Source organism: Eublepharis macularius, chromosome 1, assembly GCF_028583425.1.
Source record: "Eublepharis macularius isolate TG4126 chromosome 1, MPM_Emac_v1.0, whole genome shotgun sequence".
Classification (NCBI taxonomy): Eukaryota; Metazoa; Chordata; class Lepidosauria; order Squamata; family Eublepharidae; genus Eublepharis; species Eublepharis macularius.
Window position 1 is genome coordinate 212,413,978 of NC_072790.1, and position 21,461 is coordinate 212,435,438.

The window sequence follows — 21,461 nt, forward strand, 5'->3', positions numbered from 1 at the left end:
CTTTCTTTTTCCCTTTTGGAGCAGCATCCTTGGTGACGAAGTCATTGGCATTTGGCCCCGAAATGCAGATAAAGCCGATGTCAACTGTGCTTGTGTGACCCATGCTGGCCTAAACATTGTCTCTGGAGATGATTTTGGACTAGTCAAACTCTTTGATTTCCCCTGCACTGAAAAATTTGTAAGTGAGCGTCGTAGCTTTGCAGAGGAGGGGAGAGTGGGGTGGCTGTGGCCCTCTTTTCTGAAACTTCTCAGATATGTCCAGATTTCCCTTATCATGTTTATTACATTCTGATACCCCTCAAAGTGGCTGCTGGGGTGGGTGGTCCAATCTTGTACTTACTGCTTGTCTTTTTTGTCAACAGGCCAAACACAAGCGTTATTTTGGCCATTCTGCACACGTCACCAACATACGCTTTTCTCATGACGACAAGTACGTGATCAGCACAGGAGGAGATGACTGCAGGTAACAACGCTGTGCCCAAACATTGAGCCAGTGGGTGCTTTGTGTCAGAGTTAGAGGAAAGAAATCCAGCGTAGCTCACGGGGGTAGTTTTGGGCAAGTCCTGTCTCACACTCTAGCCTCCCTCAAAGAAAATGCTGCTATGATCATTGTCAACAGAGGGCAAGATAAACATATAAAAGGATGAAGCTCAAATAAGAACACATTATCACTCTACATATGAACACTCTGCAAATTACCACATGATGTGATGGGGAACACATGGCAATCACCTGTGATAACAGATCCTAGTATCCTGCAGTTTTAATATGTTGTAAATTATTCTGTGTTAGGACAGTTCACACAATTCACAGAGTACAGTGTTTGTGCTCTGTGGTGTGAGAGACAGAGATCCCTATGTCTGTGCACGCATAACAGGAATCCAGATACAATTCCCCACACTGTGTGCTTGTGTAATGTATACACAGATAAAGGCAGCCAGTACAGCCTGAAGTGTTATCATCCTCAAACAGTCACCCGATTCTGTTTTTGCGTAAAAAGTTGCTCAGAATGAGTCATTCTTGCTCCCTCCCATTTCTCCCCATCCCCAAACCGCCTGCAACATCAAAGCTTCTTCTAAGCCAATAGCCCCATTAAGTCTTGCTGCATAACCTGCTCTATAATATACATTTTGATTTTGCTTATCAGTATATTTAATTCTCACTGTGGTCTATCTGTGTATACTGGAGAAAGTGAGGTGTACGAAGTCCTTCTGGGTTCCCCACTGTGTCACTGGGCCTATCCTGGTGGTCTACACCACACAGCAGCCAGAACAGTTTGTTTCTGCATGTTGGATTGCCATGATAACGAACCATGTTGGAGATATCTGGGTAATGTGTCTGGCACTCTCTTCTGGTCCCTGGCAGTTCATACCATGATCCAGGTTCCAAGCTGCTTCTTGGGAGCAGATGTTTGCCCTGGGGACTGACTAGTGCTACAGATGCCACCCCCACCCCCCAGGAACAGCCCTTCCTTGCACATTGATGGAGACCCAGGTCACTGGCAAATCATTCTTTCTGTTCACCTCAGCTGTAAAATGTAAACCTACTTTGTTGGATTGTCATAAGATTGTAAAGAGCCAGAACCCCCCTCCCCAAAAAAACTTGTATGAAATGCTCTCTATACTAGAAGCACTATGTACTATTGCCCAATTACCCCCCTCCCCATGCCCTGGGCTTGCCTTGCTTCCTTCTCATTCCCCTTCACGAAACTTTACACCCTCCAAGTAAAATTTAGCTCACTGTGCAGCAACAGATGGAGCTGAGTGGCAAAAAATCTCTCATAAGGTTGTAGCTAGTTGGCTATTACAAAGCTGCTCCAGAGGAGTAAAGGCTTGTAATTTGTAACACTTTTTGCATTGCTAGATGAGCTATTTATATAACAGATGCCTGCAGGGTGGAGTTGATGGCCAAGGCACCTTCAGGGTGACAGGAGAAATCATTCACTCTCACTGTATACATTTAAGTTTTCCTTTACTTAAGAATTACATTGTTCCATCATTAATTAGAACACAAGAATAAACAGGGTCTGGTCCAGTCTTTCAGGTAACGTGGTAACTGAAGGGCTATGTGCCATCTTCTACCAGCCACCCTCAGAACCAACATGGGATGCAGGCAGGGGGCTGCAGCAAGAAGGGGAAGGCAGAAGACCCCCCCAAAAAAAACTTGTATGAGCTTCTCCGCTGCTTATGTAACAGTAGGGAGGTATGAGTTGCTGTTCCAGGGTCCCCTAACCCTGGGGGTGGGGACAAATTGGTTCCAGAAATTCACTCCATTTGAAGAAAGATTGGATTTGACCCATTATAAATGAGCCAGTTAAAAATAGCAAAGCCGGCTTTACATTAGCATTCATAGAATCATAGAATCATAGTTGGAAGGGCCATACAGACCATCTAGTCCAACCCCCTGCCCAGTGCAGGATCAGCCTAAAGCATCTTTGACAAATATTCATCCAGCCGCTTCTTGAAAACTGTTAGTGAAGGGGAGCTCACCACCTCCCTAGGCAGCTGATTCCACTTTTGAACTACTCTGACCGTGAAAAAGTTCTTCCTAATATTCAGCCGGTACCTTTGTGCATGTAATTTAAGCCCATTGTTTCAGGTCCTACCCTCTGCTGCCAACTGGAACAGCTCCCTGTCCTCCTCCACATGACAGCCTTTCAAATACTTAAAGAGAGCAATCATGTCCCCCCTCAATCTCCTCTTCTCCAAACTAAACATTCCCAAGGCCCTCAGCCTTTCCTTGTAGGGCTCAGTCTCCAGACCCCTGATCATCCTCGTCGCTCTCCTCTGCACCCTCTCGATTTTGTCCACATCGTTTTTGAAGTGAGGCCTCCAGAACTCCACACAATACTCCAGGTGCAGCCTGACCAAGGCAGTATAGAGAGGGGCTATGACCTCCTGTGATTTCGACGCTATGGCCCCTTTGATACAACCCAGGATTGAATTGGCCTTTTTTGCCACTGCATCACACTGATTGCTCATATTTAGTTTACAGTCCACTCTTACCCCAGGATCTCTTTCACATATACTACTGCCCAGAAGCGTATCCCCCATCCAGTATTTGTGCTTCCCATTTTTGTGGCCCAGATGTAATACTGTGCACTTGTCTTTGTTGAATTGCATCCTATTCACAGCTGCCCACTTCTCCAGAGTATTCAGGTCTTGTTTTCTGGGCCCAAAACCGAGCCCTGCGGCATCCCACTGATCACCTCCCTCCAAGCTGATGAAACGCTGTTGACCATCACTCTTTGGGTGCAGTCCTCTAACCAGTTCCCTATCCACCGAACTGTCCTATAGTCCAGTCCACAGTCTTCCAGTTTGCCCATTAGAATGTCATGGGGAACCTTCTCAAAAGCTTTACTGAAATCCAGACAAATCACGTCAACAGAGTTCCCCCGATCCATTGTTACAGGTCCCCTCAATGCCATAATATACAGCGCAGTCCTGGCTTGTCCATCAGGAAGTATTCAGATTAGAACTTGAGAGGAACAAGAGATCTGTGACCAAGGTCTAGATCTTGAATTTACATAACCTTCATCATTTGGTGCGTCTAGGGTAGTGTCATGGCTCAGTGGTAGAGCATCTGCTTGGTATGCAGAAGGGCCCAAGTTCAATTTCTCGCATCTCCAGTTAAAGGATCAGGTAGGAGATGATGTCAAAGACCTTCCCCGGACACCTGCTGCCAGTCAAACCAGACAGTACTGACTTTAATGGACTGGTGGTCTGATTCAGTTTAAGGCAGCTTCACGCTTCCCAGTTTTGTTAGAACTCAAAAATCTTAGCTTTTGTTGTCCAGGGATCCTGGATTACCTCTTCTCTAACACAAACTGGCCTTCTCCCTGAGAGTCCCTGTTCTTTCCCTGCTACTACCCATTCACATTGCCAGTTGACACCCACCTCCCTCCAGATTTTGCTTAGCCACTTAATGTGGGAGGTAAGAATTCTCAGAAAGGAGCAGCACTGGGCAAACAATGCAGGAGTGAAACCTGAAGGCTGGATCCTTCTTGCCAGTTGAGATGTTTACCCCACTGCTTTTAGGCACACCAGACAGCCAGCAAGCTATTACCTGCATCTGGTTTCTCTTTCTCTCTCCTCCAGTGTCTTTGTATGGCAGTGTCTTTGAAAGCTAATTCTTCCCAGTGCCACACATGCTACCGTCGCCATGCGAGTGCCAAACAGTGGACATTGAGCAATGCCTCCCAAGACATCAGCAGCTGGCAGTTACAAAACTGGTGCCTGAATTATGGCTTCATGATCTACAAGCAGTGATGGTGGATGCTACGAGGAACCTCAATTGCGCAGTCACTAAGAAGAAAGCAAATCCAATTTATCCAGTTCTTAGTTGAAGAGAAGGTGCAGGTCAGCTAATGCTAAACACGTCTTATTAATACGCGAATTTACAATGTTTTGCCCACTGAAGGAATTCTGCTTCAGTAGCCTTTTAAAAAACAAACCATCTTCAGTTTAATTCAAACTAGTCACATTTTCATACCAGTTGCTCAAGTACATTAACATTTTTAAAGCCAGCCATTCCAAAACCTTATAGAAAAAAGGCAGAATTGTCAGCTTTTTTTTAAAAAAAAAAAAACCTCTGGGCCATGGCTGTTTTTATATGTTAAAATTACCATTCTAACATTTAGAGGTTTAAAACCAATTTCATTTGCCAGTTTTCTATGAAGTGCCTTTTGAAAGCTTTTTCCAGTCTCGCAGGATACAACTCAGCCTCCTGCCTATGTCTGCTTTCTATTCACGGTGCTACAACTTACACAACTGAGGAGGGCTGACCGTCATCTTTACACGATGCATCCATTCACTCACACTCTGCTTGTGTCTTGATTCCTTAAAGGAACTTTGGCTAGTTCCTCTAACAGAGGAAGGAGGGTTGAGATGCAGGACCAATAATAGCGCAGTTATCAAGCCATTTAGTGTATCATTTTATGTGATAGTTTTGAAAGAACCAGAAGAGGGGAAGAGCCTGCACACAATCTCCTCACCATCTTTTCCCACTCAGAACATTGTTCTTTCACATTTACTGATAAGCCTAGTAACAGCAAAGATCCCACACTTTGCTTTGGACTCCTCTGAGGAAAGTTAACCCTCCTCCTTCTTTCCAACAGGAGATGTTTCAAGGGCATGCTTCCTTTCCTGAGTTCAGTGTCAGACCCCTTGGCAGCCATTCACAGGCTCCCTAGTGGCAGACGACCAATAACTGTGGAAACTCTGCTCCTTCTGGAGATGAAAACTGTAGGGGCAATGGTGAAATATGCCCTTTACTTGTAGAAGGACCTAGGTTCAGTTATTAGTAGCTGAAGTTAAAGAGTTCGGAATAGGAGGGAAAAGGGGGGGGAAATCCATTGTCACATGCCATGTTCGAGAATAGCTAGGAGTAAAAGAATTACTCCTTAGATGATAATTGAAGGAGGGGCATTTCTTGTAACCTTATAGGCCAAAATTATTAGCAACTGTTCAAAAGGTGCCAATGGAGCCTCCACTGCAAGCAATATTCTGCAAAACAGACACTCCCCCCCATAAGACAGATGGGGGAGCATGGTTTGAAAGTGCCAACTACCTTGTTTCTGGAAGAACTTAACAACTCACTCCAGGTTCATGAGAAAGGAAAGAAAAATCAATGTATAAACACAAAAGTGCTCATTAAACTCAATGGACTATCATTTGTTGAGTCTTATTTAATCAGTGGAATATATTAATGCCTTACACTATAGATATTTTAGACACACAAGTCCCTATGCAGTTTTATGCTCATCCTGTTCGTAAGGAGTTTCCTGTATTAGATGTAACCATAATCAAGCTGGTGATGTCAGGTGGTCACCTTGTTTGCCTATGTTGTAATGTTGGCCTTTCATATTGATTGTATCTTAAAATTTAAAAAAAAATCTGTGACAGAATGAGTTGCTACTTGGTGAAAATGTGCAAAATTATTTAAGAGCAATAGTATGCATCACAAAGATTTGTATTTGTTTATATGGTTTGATTTTAGGTACATTATGCTTGGACATGATGCTGTATTATAATGTAAATTAAAATAGTAATGCATGAGTTTATTTTTCAAATGATCAAGTAAAGATTTATGATTTGAGAAGAGCCTAGTGACATTTTTTATTGGGTACCTTCAGCATAACAGAACAGAGGATTTTGCATTTTTATTTCTTGCAATACCAACCTCAGATCACAAAAGGTGTCCACTATCAAACATTCCCTAAGAGAATGAAGTAAAACGGAGCCAATAGTTTGTTCGCAATTAAATTTTCGACAACCATAAATCCAACAATGTAGGAGCAGCTTGTGCTATTTGTCTGAGGCTTAGTAAACTTGCAATTCAAATGGCTACATCTCTACCAATGTGCCGTAATTGTATTATGAAAAATTAGTGGAGTTGAGTGGGGTTGGTTGGCCTGCCATGACAACTGACCACTTTGCTACAAGCTTCTTGCTACGTATCAATCAATGGGTTAATTAGGCCACATATTACATCAAAAGCTCTATGTAACATGCAGCTTCTACCTAAGCACTTGAAGTCAAACATAAGATAAAGGGGCCCTGGGACAACAGAGAATCATTGCTTTCCTCTGGTCACCCTGGAGATAACTGGCCATATTCGGCAGTATGCCTGGAACCTCAAATTGGCAGATATATATTTCCAAAGGTTACAAACACACACTGCCCTGTGATCTTCAAGATATGCAATCCTAGGATTCACTCTATATCTAAACAAACCCAAGGCATATAATTAGACAACGCTATATTAGTAACAACTAATGACTTACACATATCTGTCTTCCCAATGTCACTCTCACTACACTTTTCAAAGGAAATAATTTGGAGTCTGATGATGAACATGCACAAATACATCACACAGATTTCCTAGACCCACAAGATCCTTTAAGTCTATACTCTTTATTGATACTTGAGTTTTGTTTTTACATTTCACAATGCATTCCACAGATTTAGTTCAATACAGCTTAAACCGCAAGTGTACACATTTTCATTTGTAATTTCTTGCATTAATAATGTTTGAAATTTCCAAACGACATTTGCAGCATCGGGGCGCAACCTGCTGATCCATGCACAGCTGCTGAGGATTCCTAGCACAGTGGAGAACAAGCACGCTAGGTATTCCTTGCTCTATCTGCAAAGATCTTGGGATCACACCTTCAGAAATTCCTTCCACAGATTCAGAATTTGAGAAAGAGACTGTAAACTTGTTTACTCAAAATAGACTAAAGGAGGCTTGTGCAGCAAAGGTTATGGCAGAAATTGTGTTGTAATGCACAGAGAGGTTTTCTATTTATTTAACAGATGCTAGTGTTTTCTGAAGATTTAAGCTTTACATATCATAGAGCTAAAAAAAACCCAGTTCAATTATCTTGATATTTCAAGCACTGTGGAGGAGCTGGACATCCTAAGCTGCTGTGAAACACAATATATATATATAATATATAATTTTATATTGGCAATTGATAAAACAGTAAAATTAAAAAGCACAATACACCTACACTCGATACCAAAAGGGCAAGGCTTCTGAAGCTTGCTTCAGTGGCATATTCTTCTAAATGTCTCATTTTAGAAAATCTCCACTCAACAATCTACACAGACCAGAGACTGCACAAAACTGAAGTGCTCTCCCTGCACTCCACCTGCACTAGGATCTCCAAAACGCAGCAAGACTACCTCAGCCAAAGCATAAAATGTACAGCCCTCCAATCTGTTATGTTAACCAGTGCTGCACATGGGAGATGCAAAGAGGATTAGGTTGAAATCCATACATAGCAGCTTACAAATACTTATGATGAACACACATGGCAGTCAAGAACAGGTTATTTTTCTTTCCTTGAAACACTGAGTTGCTAAAAAATAAAGATCTGTGAAAATGCACTGCAATGTCAAGGTTCTTCTATTCCCTGACCCTCCCCACATAAACCAAATGAATAACGTCTCCCACCCCACTTAAAAGATGAACTCCTATTTAATTAAAAGTTGCTTCAGGCTTTTCATTCAGTTTTACGCTTCAGTCCAGGGATTTTATCTTGGATCCTGCAAACGACAATGAGAAAAGCTATTTTAATGTACAGAAAGATGTGCAAGACAAAATTTACTACCTACTAGTGTAGGAAGACTTGAGTAGGCAAGAGTCATTTTGTCCAATGCCTGATGGCTTCCAGAGACCAATCAAGGCCATCTGAATCAGAAGGCAGAGCAAGAAAACAAGCCTGCTAGGAAGCACTTGCAGATCCAAGCCACAGTAAAAAAAAAGTGAAGAGTGCACATGCATGCAAGGGACAAGCCCCAAAGGCCCTATTCAGTTTTGATTTAGGCACTGATCCATTCTGACCTCAGATACAGGAATCAGTGTGATCTAAGCCCATCTAGAGGGTGGCAGCTTTGGAAGTTACAAGGCAAATTATGACTTGCATGTCCTCTGTTTGCACTTTTTGATGGATGAAATGCGCAAGTTTAACAGGCAAGGGAAATGTACAAATTTATTTATTTAGTAAACTTTCCCTGCCCTTCTTTCCAAGGAGCTCAGGGGACAACTATCATTGTCCTCCTCCTAACAACCCTTTGAAATAAATTAGGCTGGGAGAAAGAGTGGCTGACCCAAGATTCCTCAGCAAGCTTCATGGTACAGTGGAGATTTGTTTTCGTTTTGTTTTGATTTGCAGATAGATTGATTTATTTAAACAATAAACAGTAAAAATAAAAGATAAGAAAAAACACAACAATCTAAAAATCAAACTAACAGTACATATAAACATGAAAGAACAAACAGAGAAAGCAACAAATAATAATAATAAGATACAAAAAGAAAAATAGGGGAAAAAACTAAACTACAAGCTGGGTTCTGATTTTCTCCACGACAAATATATATCGTTTTCAAAATCTCACTTATTCTATGTTAAAAATAAACAGTGGAGATTTGAACCTGGGGCTCCCACACCACAGCCATCACTTTAACCACTATACCACACTGGCAGAAGTTACTACTTCAAGCATGATCTAAGAGGCATAAAAGGAGAAGCCACCTCAAACCCTCCAAAAGCAAGTCTGGGATGACATTAATCATTCTGATCTAAGGGCACCTAGTGTTTTACTGTTATCAGTATCATAATTCAAGACTTTCATCTTCACTGCATTGGTAAGAAAAGTTTCTTTCCTCAAGCCAGCATTCTTTTACTAAGGCAAACAAGTGATTTATATTGCATTACAGGCTACCAGCATTTATTTCCCTTTGTTTGAAGAAACCGTGTACTCACTTTGTCACGGCATCTTTGACATTCTTGTTCACAAGTCCCAGATAATGGTCAATTTGAACCTGAAAATAATATTTATATTAATCATTTTAGTTAAAAGTTTTGGCATGTATCAAAAGTTATACCCCTGGCTGTGATGTGTTTTGATCATTAGGAAATCATTAGAAAAGAGAGGATTTATGTCCAAACAGAATGTTGCATCCTGAATAACATAAGAGAACAATGGGTGTAGGTCAGACAGAATTTGGTTCTCTAAAATTAAATGCTTCCTCCCATATAAGTCTTCCTAAGCATGAGAAGGGGAGAGAGGGTGGGACCTTCAACAGTCTTCCATCGGGCTGACAGGGGAGCACATATTTCTGTCACAATTCTGAGTTTAAAGAACCTTTATGGCATCAGTACAGTATACTAAAAGTTAATTGTTGGTAGTTTATATAAGACTCTAAAATCATGATTTTGTGACTCTTCAGCTTTCTTGTACTCTCACTGGAGGAAAAAGCAGGTTAAATTTGAAGCTCTAGCCAATTACAGTCTAACAAAAAATGGGGAGCATGCCCATCATATGCAATGAAAAGTACTATTTCCTGTTTAATTAGCAGCTATGCAGGTTTGCTAGTGCATTATCAAAAAGGTCCACTGTCCTCCGCCACTCTGCAGCATGTCTAAAGCAGGCCACTTGGAGTTGTAGGTACAAAGGCTGCCAAGACAGCCTTAGGGGGACATGTTTAGGTCTTACAGTCCCTGATCAACATGTGAAACCCATAGAACAGGAATAGGACCGGATTCAGCAGGACTCCCACAGATGGAAGGGGATATTATTGTTGCCAATTCCCCACAGTTGCTGCAGATCTCTGACTGCCCTCTCATGCTGTTCCTAGGTGTTCCAAGGTTCCCCAGAAACACCATTTCAGGAGGCATTTGGGGCTGCAGCAGGGAGGAGGAGACAATGAAATCGTATTCTGCAGAAGAAAATTTCTTCCATCGACAAAATTTACTGACGGATGCCAGCCACAGTGTTCTCCATCATGTGTTCGCAGTTTTTCTTGTTACTAGAATCAATCACACCTAATTTTTGTCAGAATACTAGAGCTCAGGGCACCACACACACTTACCTGGTGCTTTTCATAAATAACTGGAATACTGAAGAGTGAAATCACAGCTAGATGGGAGAAAAAACACATCAGATTTCAGTTTACAAATATTCAGAGATGCTGAAAGATCTAATACTCTGACTTGTATCAACAAAGGTGCCTGAATGCAGTTAAAGAGAATGACTTGACCAATACAACTGAATGTTATACAGTAGCAGAACTTCTGCATTCTGCATACCCAGGAATGCAATGTCCACAAAAAGAGAGAGCCGATCCAGTTACAAGGAAGGGAATTGTGGACTGACGACTGCCAGCTCTTTAAGGTCCAGGCTGGGCTTGTCATGCCTTTCTGCAGCAGTTCGTAAAGCCTCGGTGTAAGCCCAAGGCTTGAACCTTCTGGGGCAAGCCAAAAAGTTCTTGGTCCTTAGTCCATGGCCTGTGTTCTTGATGGACCTCTCTCCCCCAGTGGATCCCAGAACAGACCAGGATGTTTAGTGAACCTTAAGTGTTCTTTTCCATTTAAACTGTATTGAGGTTTTTTTTAAGTCACCTTGGGTCCACATTAGGGAGAAAAGAGGGATAAGAAATGCTCTAAACAAATTACAAAAGTAGTTGCAGCTGTAAGGCAAACTGCGATCCTAAACTGAAAGCAGCAATTTTAAGCCTCCACATTCAACAACAAAATTCCTGTGCAGTGGGACCACTATCTGTATTGTACAGTCTTGTATGAATATCAATCCAGTATTAATGGCTGTGAACAGGACCAGAACACCTGGTATCCTACTAGCATCATAAAATATCTCTACACTAACGAGTAGCACAAAGATACAGTTTTGAGATCCCAGCAAAGAAGGGAACTCTACACATGTTGCCAGAGGGATGCAGTGCCTGTACCAGGCAGTCAGCTTCATTCATTCGTCACCCAAATATAGCTCCCTACATGAAAACTAGGTTCATAAGTATCAAAATAAGTTTTCAAAAGAGAAGCATAGTCTCCCCAAATGCATTACAGGGACTGAGAGATACATGCCTGCCTCCTCCCCCTTACATGAAGAAGCAGGGGGAAATGTGGAAGAACTGCAGAAGGACCCAGTCTTCCTATCCAGGATCACTGTAGTTCTCCTCTACTCTTGAAACTCCAGAAGTCTTACCTTGGGAACTTTTACCTCAAACACAATTCAGGCCTCCTCATCCAGTAGCAAAAATAAACTTCCAATATAATAACACTGCATGCCTGCTTTGCTACTGTCTGTAATACTCAATCTTTGTAACATTTTAATTTAAACACTGTCCCTTTTGCTTAGAATCATAAGAGTTGGAAGGGATCTCCAGGGTCATCCAGTCCAACCCTCTGCACAATGCAGGAAATTCACAACAACCTCCCCACCCCACATCCCCAGTGACCCCTGCTCCAAGCCCAGAGGATGGCAAAACAGTGTCAGGATCCCTAGCCAAACTGGCCCAGGGAAAATTGCTTCCTGACCCCAAAGTGGTGATAAACATTACCCTGGGTATGTAAGAAGGGGCTGCAGGAACTAAGCACTGATGTAATCTTTCCTGCCTTCCCTCTCATGATCTGCCCAGGTTCACAGAATCAGCATTGCTGTCAGGTGGCCATCTGGCCTCTGCTTAAAAACCTCCAAAGAAGGAGAGCCCACCACTTCCAAGCCTGTTCCACTGAGGGACCACTCTAACTGTCAAGAAGGTCTTCCTAAAGTTTAGTCCAAAACTCTTTTGATTTAATTGCAACTTGTTGGTTCTGGTCCGACCTTCTGGGGCAGTGGAAAACAACTCTGTGCCATCCTCTATATGACAGCGCTTCAAGTACTTGAAGATGGTTATCATATCACCTCTCAGCCGTCTCCTCTCCAGGCTAAACATACCAAGTTTAAATTCAGAGCAAGAGACCATACTGGCCTAGGGTTGCCAGGGACCTGGAATCCCTCAACAGGGGATCCCCAGGTCTCTGTAGTCTCCTGGCAGGGGATTGGGAGCCGGTACTTATCCTGGCTTTCTTTCTCTGCGCACGTGTAGTGTGTGCACACACCCGGCTCATGTGATGACATCACTTCAGTGAGAGACGTTATCATGTGGGATCAAAGGGGGCCCCGGGTCAAAGGGGGCCCTTGTTGCCACCGCTGCTTGTTCTCGCTGCCACTGCCGCCACCTGCCGCGACTGCAGCCCACTCTCATTTGGTGCACAGGGGCCGCCACGGCGAGGGGCAGCAACAGTGCTGCCTGCTCTTGCCACTGCCACCACCACCGCCCGCTCTCATGGTGTGGGATCGTGCCCCCTGCCCAGGAGTGTGCTGTGTCTCCCGCGCCCCCTTGCCCTGCCAGCCAGGTAAATGGGCATGGGGGGAAGGGGGGGATCTGAGGATCCCCCGCCCCCAGCGGGGGAATGGCAACCCTATACTGGCCCCAACCTTTTTGCTATCACTTTCGCTTTCATACACTGCCCAGCATAGCAATACAGTTTTAATACGCTGAATTTTTTGGACTTTTCGTCCTAGTTCTTACAGTCTTCATTGCATTTATTAATCTGCTCAAAAGCTTCAAAATTATGTTGGCTTTGTAAAAAGGACACTTTAAAAAACCACCTTGGACTTCATAATTCCTATATAATTTTTAATTGTACAGGATACAATTGAGGGAAATAGAAAAGAACTTACCCAGTATCATTAATGTCAGACCATTGAACAAGGCACCAACATAGGTGAACACCCACATCAACACTGCGAACTGCAAGAACAAGAGAGCTGGATGAGGGAGCAGGCATGCAACCGAAGGCTTGTTTTAAGGGCTTGTGGTTTTTATGTTGACAATTTATTATTATTTTATTGTAAGTAACTTCAAGCAGGTCTCTAGACTGGAGGAATAAAAATCTCCTAAATAAATAAATGAAGACCAAACACATTACAAGTTGCCAGGCAAGGTTTTGCCCATAATTCACGTTCCTGGCTGCTGCTGGGGGGTGGGGCACGGGGACTCCCTGTGTGTTGGGATCTCTTGGCATCATCCCTGGGGCAATTATAATTAGACAACCTTCATTAAAACGACTTCTCTGAAGGTGGTGTGGAAAGATAATGCAACGAAACGGCAACCCTCCAACCTCCATATGTCAGAGATAATTATAGCCATGAGGACTGGTAACGGGATCTGCAGCCCTTCGCAGAGAGGTCCCCGGTCTGAATTCAGGCCAGGTCAAGGATGACTCATGGCTCATAGTATTTCAGGACTGTTCTGTGTTCCTCAAGAACCCACTTCTACCTAGACAGCTTCAAGGCAGGCATGACCTCTGACCCCTCTGCAGTTGGATTTAAGCCCCATACCTGTGCTACTGTGTTGGCGTTAAGATCATCAGGAGAAGCTCTTACCACCTCCACACACACTCCAAATGTACCATCAACCTCCACAGGAAAAAAGCTACTATTCATCAGGCTAGGGCATAACCTCCAAAGTTAAATGTATTGTCATGTGGTAAAGACCTGCTCAAAAGTGGTATTTTGAAATGCAATACAGGAGTCTTGCAAAGATACAGGGGCCACACCCCCATTAGCCAGAGCCTCTCTCCCTCACCCCCTCTTTATCCCATCCTTCAGCAAGGGACTCAAAGCACCTTAAAACATTTAAAACCTAACAACCACAGCTTTGTTTCTCCTCTCCACTGCTCTTCCCAGACAGCCTCAAATCTGTGCTCTGACAGCAAAAGAAGACATCATGTGACCGTGTTATTCCAGCAAATGACCAGAAACCACAGAGCCAGAAGGAAGCAAATTGGTTCTCTGTGGCACTTGCAAAAAGAAACTGCAAAAGTGTTTCCTTGCAAACCTGAAATATTAACCACATGTACCTGACAAATAAAATTCACCTTGTTAGTAACTAGACTAACCCCCAAAAGGAATGGAATGAAGATGAAGATATATCCCCAGATCTGTGAGCTTTGCAGATGGTACCCTCCTGGCCCAAAGACAAGCCAACTGCTTTGAAAGTGCCATGACAGGCTGCCCTTAACAAGCAAGAAGGAAATGCTGACTCACCAGCTTGTCTGATCAGACTGCAGCTTCCCACTGCCAGACCGAGGGTAAAACATTCGGTGGGGAATTTGGGAGGAGTGGAAGGGCTCTCAAAACAAAGTCACAGAGGGAGTTTGCACAATCGTTAATGAAACAGAACTATCATCGCATAATTCCTGTGAGGGGGGCAGACTGAGGGCAGTCACAAGAAAGCTTAGCTAAGAGGAAGGTGGTGGTGGTTTTCCGTGTCAAATAAGTACTCTCGTCCTTGAATTTTAGAAATACAAAATAGACTGAAGGGAAGAGTGTCAGGCTAGTACAAGCTAGGAAGCTGCACATTTTAAAAACATTACTTTGCTTATTATTTTTAAAGCAGAATACATAAACACACAGCTCTAGGAATGATAAAAATGCACAGAACACTGAGGGCCTGTGGACCAATGAAAAGGCATAAGCATAAAGTATCTTGTCTGTATTTAACATGTTTAGTTTGTATTTAACATGTGTCTGAGGCATAAGCTTGCCTTTTTCCTCAAAAGAGATGGAACTCTGACCCATATCATATCACATTGTTAAAAACCAAATAAGTCTTTTATGTAAAAGAAAGAAAAATCAGTCACTGTTCTGGAAGTTTCTGGTAGGTGTTGGTCTACCATGGGATAACAGGACTTGAGACCAGATGATATCTGAAGAAGGAAGCTTTGACTCTTGAAAGCTTATACCTGAAAATCTTGTTGGTCTCCAAGGTGTCACTGGACTCAAATCCTGCTGTTCTGAAAGTGCAGACATACCTAGTGTGAACCTATAAGAAATCATCTCCAGGGCTATAGACAGTAAGAGTAGTTTTCTGGCCCATCTCAGAGCTGGCATGACATCGTCTGAGGTACAACAATTTGGGTCAGTCCAGATATGAGTCCATCTGAGCCTTTCGAAAGGCACTGCATTGGCTTTTGTTTTCAGTTTTTGTTTAGGACCAAAGTGGCCAACTTCAACTTTATTTAGGAAATATCTGAATTTAACTGACAGACAGGGAGGATAACAATTTCAAAAGATTGCACTTATGGGACTTGTCCTTCCTCAAAACCTCAAGGTTATATTTTCCATTTTTTGCCTTTTGACCTAGTGCATCAATTAAAATTAATCTCCTTGGTTACTAATATGACAACTACCATATATTTTCCCTCTGTTCTCAATCTTTTAAAGGTCCTGAGGTTTTTGTTTGGGGTTAGAGATATATTTGATCAACTACTGGTTTTTATACTTGCGACTGAAGGCAAACAACTTCTACAACCCAATTTCTCCCAGTACCACTGTGTCTAGTCAGATCTGTCTACCATTCTACATACAATGCAGATGAGGAGGCCTGAGATTACGGTCTACAACATTTTTTCTACTCTGCTCTGCTTTGTGTTAACATCTCACCAGATGAAAAGAGGTCGGGAAAACCTGAAAGTCTGCAAATTGCTGTGCTACTTTAGTTAGTCTTAATAAAAAAATACTACCTGCTTTTTCCTGTCAGATTTTGCTTTAGACCAAGACAGCAACTTCTAGTTTCATCCATTTTAAAAAGGTGGAGAAATAGGAAAAAAACCCACAAAATATAGCCAGTTTATTAGGCAGGTTTTGTGAATCTATGAGGTATCAGTTATTTGGGATCTACAGATTTAATGTGGCACTGGCTTCTGTGGACTTCTGTCAGGCACAAGACTAGACCACAGCAACTCCCTAAGAACATAAGAGAAGCCATGTTGGATCAAGCCAATGGCCCATTCAGTCCAACATTCTGTCACACAGTGGCCAAAAAACCAGGTGTCATCAGGAGGTCTGCCAGTGGGGAAGGGACACTAGAAGCCCTCCCACTGATTGCCCCCCCAAACACTGAGGGGGGGGCAATCACTCTCTAACAGGACTGTGCATACAGCATGTTGTTTTAAAAACAAATGCTTAGAAAGACCCGCCCAAAGATCAGCCTCATTTGTGAATGTACCTTAAAACATACACTGTGAGTAAACAAACTTTAAGGTCTACAGGGTCTGATACACTTCTGTTGTTTAGCAAGAGCTGCATGAGTCTTGTCCAAATCCTAGTGTGACTAGGACCCTTTCCAGCGGTATGATAGCATCTGCAAGACCTCTGGTCCTCAAAGGCAGGGATGCAAGGTGGGCTGAAATGCCAATTCTGGCAGAGTTCAACATAGTTGGAAGCCAACTCATCTGTCAGCTGGTACAGCTTCCCAGCCAACTGCTTAACAGGCTCTCCAGTGCATGGGATTACCACTCTGTGGTTCATTGGAACTATTCTGCTCCCTTTGTTTTGATGATGCAGCAAGTGGCATTTTAGATATAACTTGAGAAATACAGTCAAATTTTTGTATAAATCTACAATGCAGATATGTGCAGAATACAGAACACAGTTCTAGTTGCCTTGTCTCAAAAAGGATATCGGAACTGATAAGAAACAAAGTGTTGGAGCACCTATCCTATGAGGAAAAGTTAACATGTTGGGGATGTTAATCAGCACTCTGCTGGTTCAAATCCCACTACTGCCATAAGCTCAATAGAGACCTTGGGTAAGCCACTCCCTCTCAGCCCCAAAAGCCCCAGCTGTGTTGGATAATAATAACACTGACTTTGTTCGTTACTCTCAGTGGGGCACTAATCTGTCCAGAAGAGCAGCATATAAGCACAGTTATTGTTGTTAGTATAGGAGGGAAGGGCAGCTGGAAGAAGAGACATCAGATCTTAAACATAACCATTTCTCAATGGCACAATTTTGGGTCACGCTATGAAATTTGTTAGCTCTAGATTCAGGACAAAATAGAGTACTTCACACACTACATGACTGCTTACTTCATTCACTGGCACAACACATGGCAAGGACTACTGGCTCGGACTGCTTTAAATGGTGGTTAGGCAGACTAATTGAAGATAGTATCTGTTAAGTAGACTAGCTTTAATGGCTAAATCAGACCTCTCCGGATTCAGAAGCAGACTGGCTTCAACCTAGATTGTTGGCAGAAAGGGCTGCTGCCTTAGGCCCTGCTTGGAGGGCTTCCCAGAGACATCTGGTTAGCCACTGCAGGAAGCAGAATGCTGGGCCAGGTGGTTCTTTGGTCAATCTGATCCAGCAGGGCTCATGTTCTTAAGCCTCAAACAATGGTGGAAAATTCCAAACGTTTGCCTTCTTCCGATTTGTTTCAAGACTCATCAGCATCTCTACTGTGAATTTTCTGTTGTATTTGAAAAGCACATCCTGTGTGCTTTACTATGTTATATACCAAAAAAAAAAAAAAAACCATTCAGCAAAGCAAGCTAAGACTCTGGGCTCGATCCTGATGAACAACCTTCGTCAAATGCATCAAGCCAGGAAATCTAAGTTTCAGCACCCTCAATTCACCCAACCAGCAACTGCAGCTGTGTAAAGCCAATAAAGCAAAACACACACCAGTTAATCATTATGCAAGAGTGTCAGGCAATACGAGAGCCTCTGACAGCACAGCTAATCCTTCAGCTCTGTGAACTCTACAGCTATTGAAGATTGCCACAGAAGTCTCTGGTGTTAGAAAACTGCTTCATAGCTCAGAACCAGGGTCGATCAAGGCCATAGACAGGGTGGGGCTTGTGTGTATCACCACACCTGGAACATTCATTTGACCCACAGATTTTTTTTTTAAACCCAGGCTTTTTAGTTTACTGAAGTTCCTGTTAATGTTTTTTTTTAAGTATAGAAAAAATTCTGGTTGGAGATCAGGGGAGCTACTGCTTCCCAAAATGACTAAGAGTTCCAAACTCTAAGCCTCTGGTGTATTCAGTTGCACTCCTTTTGCCAAGTATATGTAAATGTTCTTTAATACAAAGTATATATTCAGAATTTTTCTTGGATTTGTAAAACACGCTGAACTATCAAACATAACATTATACTACCCTGGACACAAGCTGATAGGGGGACCAAAAGTGCACAGTTCTTGCACTCTTCAGAAATCTGGCAGCCCCAAACAACATGTGCAGATGAAAATATCATAATAAAATTTACTGGCTGAATGGACTCAACATACACAAATAAATACAATTTGGTTTTGTAAACCTAAATCCTTTCATTGCTGGTTCCATACAGATTACATGTCTCCTGTGATGCAAGTCAGTTGTATGCAGCAATGCCATGTGCATCAAACAACCAGTCTGGACAAATTTAAATGAGCCAAGTGGCTTCTTGTCAGACATCCACGCACATAATACTTCCATGATGTTTATGCAAATAAAATACAGGGCATGCATGCAAGATCAAACTGTACAGGATGACTGCCAGATTTATGTGGAATAACCAAGTACATTCCTCCTCTTCTCTAAAATGACCTTCAATGGTCATTTTCTCTTCTATAAAATGACCTTCAAAGTTCCCCCAAACAGGTGTCTCTCTTGCACTCAACCACTACTTTTGCTTGTTTTTTTTTTTTACTGCACTGCATTTACTGGTACACAGATTCTCAAATCCCATATTTCTGGACCAAGAAATGTCTTTAAAGGAAAGTACCTTTTAATGCAGCTAATCAAGTATATTCACCCAATTAAGACTAGGAAACAAGTTCAGGAGTATTGCACCAACCATTCTGCTGTAAAGAGAACACAGAAGTCCAAACTTCCCTGCTGATCAATATTTCCTCTTAAGCCAGCACAAGTATTTCCTTGACTTTCCTGTGACCTTTTTTTATTTCTTCCTAGTCCACGAAGTCTCCCCCCCCCCCAATCTGGTTGTCATGCATGTCACTCCCTTCACTTCTAACACACTCACTGTCAACAGTTGTTATAATCCCAGAAGGTTGAAAGGAAAACTCTTACCTTCAGAGAATCCACCAAGTCATCGACTAAGAAGAGGCGCCTGAGCTCCTTAACTGTATTGTTGAAGTGGCCAAGCACAACATGGCTATATTTCTGGACAAGCTCCTCAGACACAGCAACATCTTTATCCAAGTAAGCCCTGGAAGAGGAAACATGCCATCAATACGATTCTTAGTATCCAAGGCTTTTCAGGCTCTCCAAGTTCTCAGTCAAAGCACAATGAAAATTACTGGAGAGGTCACAGTGCCCAAATACTGCACAGACAGACCAGACCTAAGCACTGGGCTTCTTCTAAATTATTCACAACATTCAGGCAAAAACACTTGAAAGCGTAGTGGCTTCTCCTTCCAAGAACAGGCACAGTTAGCTAACTGAACTGCACTTATTGCCAGAAACAAAGGCTGTGTTATTTAAAGCACCATCAGGTTTCAAGGCTGTATTTTTACCTACCAACCTACACCAAATACCACCTACCCAGGGAAGTGGCAGATGTGAAGGATATTTGCTATGGCTATGGACATCATGCCACCAAAATGTGAAACGCAACTTCCTTTCTGGTTTTCAGAGATAAATGAAACTGTTCACTTTTCAGATTTTTCTGCCTTAAGACAATTTGTCTTTAAAAAAAAAATCTTCCCCAGTACTAATTAAATCATTTTGAAGCCGTGTTATCCAATTTTCAATCATCTTGAGAGGTTTTCAGATGGCCTTGGCTAATCAGGACATAGGAAGGAAGTTAACCTCATGCTCCCTCATTGTACCTGTCCTATGTCATGTTTACAGGAAAGGTCTCCATCTAGAAAACCACCGTAACTTCAGTTATCACAGTTTCCACTCTGTGACACTATTTTGTTCCCTGAAGTTTAAGGTTAAGAATATGCCTTGTTTTACACCCTGTGTGCATTTTCAAATTTTGAGAAAAGTGGGTGCCATGACAAAACGGCTACCAAAGGAGAAGGGCCCGTCACAAAAAGTTGGGGAGGTTTCAAGTCAAGCATCCTCCTATGGCAAAGGCAAGCTGCCTGTGAATGGACTTCCCTGAACCATTGAGGCAGCAGAAGAAAATAAACATAGGCTCTTTGCTGTAGGGGGGAAGGTACGGTTCGGTCTCAGTTTCCAAAGAAAGGGGTTGCTTAGTCCCCGAGCGGCCGTACAGACAGGCCTCTAAATCCAGAAACATACAAGCACAATCATCTGTGATGTGCCCATCGGGAATGAGCTCGTAGCTCTGCTGGCAGGGAATGATCTGATGTTCCCTGTTTGTTTGTTTTTTCTCCTGCTCCCTTGAAGACCCTTTGGATTTTATTCCCAAACACTACGCAGGCGCTAGGAAACACAGAGGCAGGAACTATGTTGGAGATCATTACTCTAAAAAGTGCACAGCGTTGAAGTAGTAGATCAGCGAAGGGGGACAGTGAAGTCTGCATGCCAATCATCAAAACTCTCCTATTGTTACAGGAGAGGGGACAGTTCGGAAATGATGGGCGACCAGAAGACAAGTATCAGGCACAACGGTAACATGTAATTGTATATAACATACAATGGTAAAACATGTTGGGTTAATTTCAACTAACTCCATATAGAGGGGAATGATTGGGAGATAATGGCCTAGCTAAACTTTACCATCTACGGGCCTTAAGGAAGCCCTTCTCAGCCACAAAACACAACCCAATCTTGGAGTTGCTAAAGGCGCTGTAGAAAAAACAGTATTGACTGTTTTTCTTCAATATTATTAGAAGTGAGTGTATAGCTAAAATTCCAAGCATACATTCTAAGAATTAAGCTCCACCTATCTGAGACCTACTTCTGAGCATGCGTACATAAGAATTTGGTGTCAGAAGCAGGACAACTGACAATTCTGAATTTGCCAGCTTATGACAAAAAAAGGGTGGGATTCAGAATTACTCATTTTGTTGCCAAATTTGGAGGAAGTGCTCAAGGTTTAATATAGTTTTCAGTAAAAGGAAGAGGTTTCCTTTTGTCCAAATTACAGCCCAGCAAGTAAAAGAGGAATTTGGAAAGACTTCGGTTCAGGCTATGTGGCTATTCTAAGATGAGCTGCAGGAATCAACACAACCAGTGCTTTAAAAAAAAACTTTAAAAAAAATTAACAAATCATCCGGGGGGGGGGAGGAATGGGTGCCTGGAAAGCCTAAATATATAAGTACCAATGCAGAGCCCTCCCCCACAGGAGCAGTGGGGTGGCCACTGGCCAAGCATCAGTCCCAGAGGTGTGAATCTTGCACATACT

The 21,461-nt window shown here is 42.6% G+C and overlaps 2 protein-coding genes across 6 annotated transcripts in view; one reads left to right on the plus strand and one right to left on the minus strand.

Annotated features, from left to right (window-relative positions):
* EML6 (EMAP like 6) overlaps positions 1-6,157 on the plus strand; it is a 197,260-nt gene extending 191,103 nt beyond the window's left edge. Inside the window, exons 41-43 of the mRNA XM_054986606.1 lie at positions 25-178; positions 363-463; positions 4,098-6,157. Of these exons, the coding sequence (XP_054842581.1) occupies positions 25-178; positions 363-463; positions 4,098-4,122 (280 nt within the window). The 3' untranslated portion in view covers positions 4,123-6,157. The remainder of the gene's footprint in view (positions 1-24; positions 179-362; positions 464-4,097) is intronic.
* Positions 6,158-6,895: 738 nt separating this feature from the next.
* The window catches only part of RTN4 (reticulon 4), a 58,109-nt gene continuing 43,543 nt past the window's right edge, over positions 6,896-21,461 (minus strand). For all 5 annotated transcript variants that reach the window (XM_054986615.1, XM_054986622.1, XM_054986631.1 and 2 more), the window contains 5 exons: positions 19,211-19,349; positions 13,032-13,101; positions 10,381-10,427; positions 9,272-9,330; positions 6,896-8,051 (listed from right to left, as the gene is read on the minus strand). In XM_054986615.1, coding sequence (XP_054842590.1) covers positions 8,009-8,051; positions 9,272-9,330; positions 10,381-10,427; positions 13,032-13,101; positions 19,211-19,349 — 358 coding nt within the window. In that variant the 3' untranslated portion in view covers positions 6,896-8,008. The remainder of the gene's footprint in view (positions 8,052-9,271; positions 9,331-10,380; positions 10,428-13,031; positions 13,102-19,210; positions 19,350-21,461) is intronic.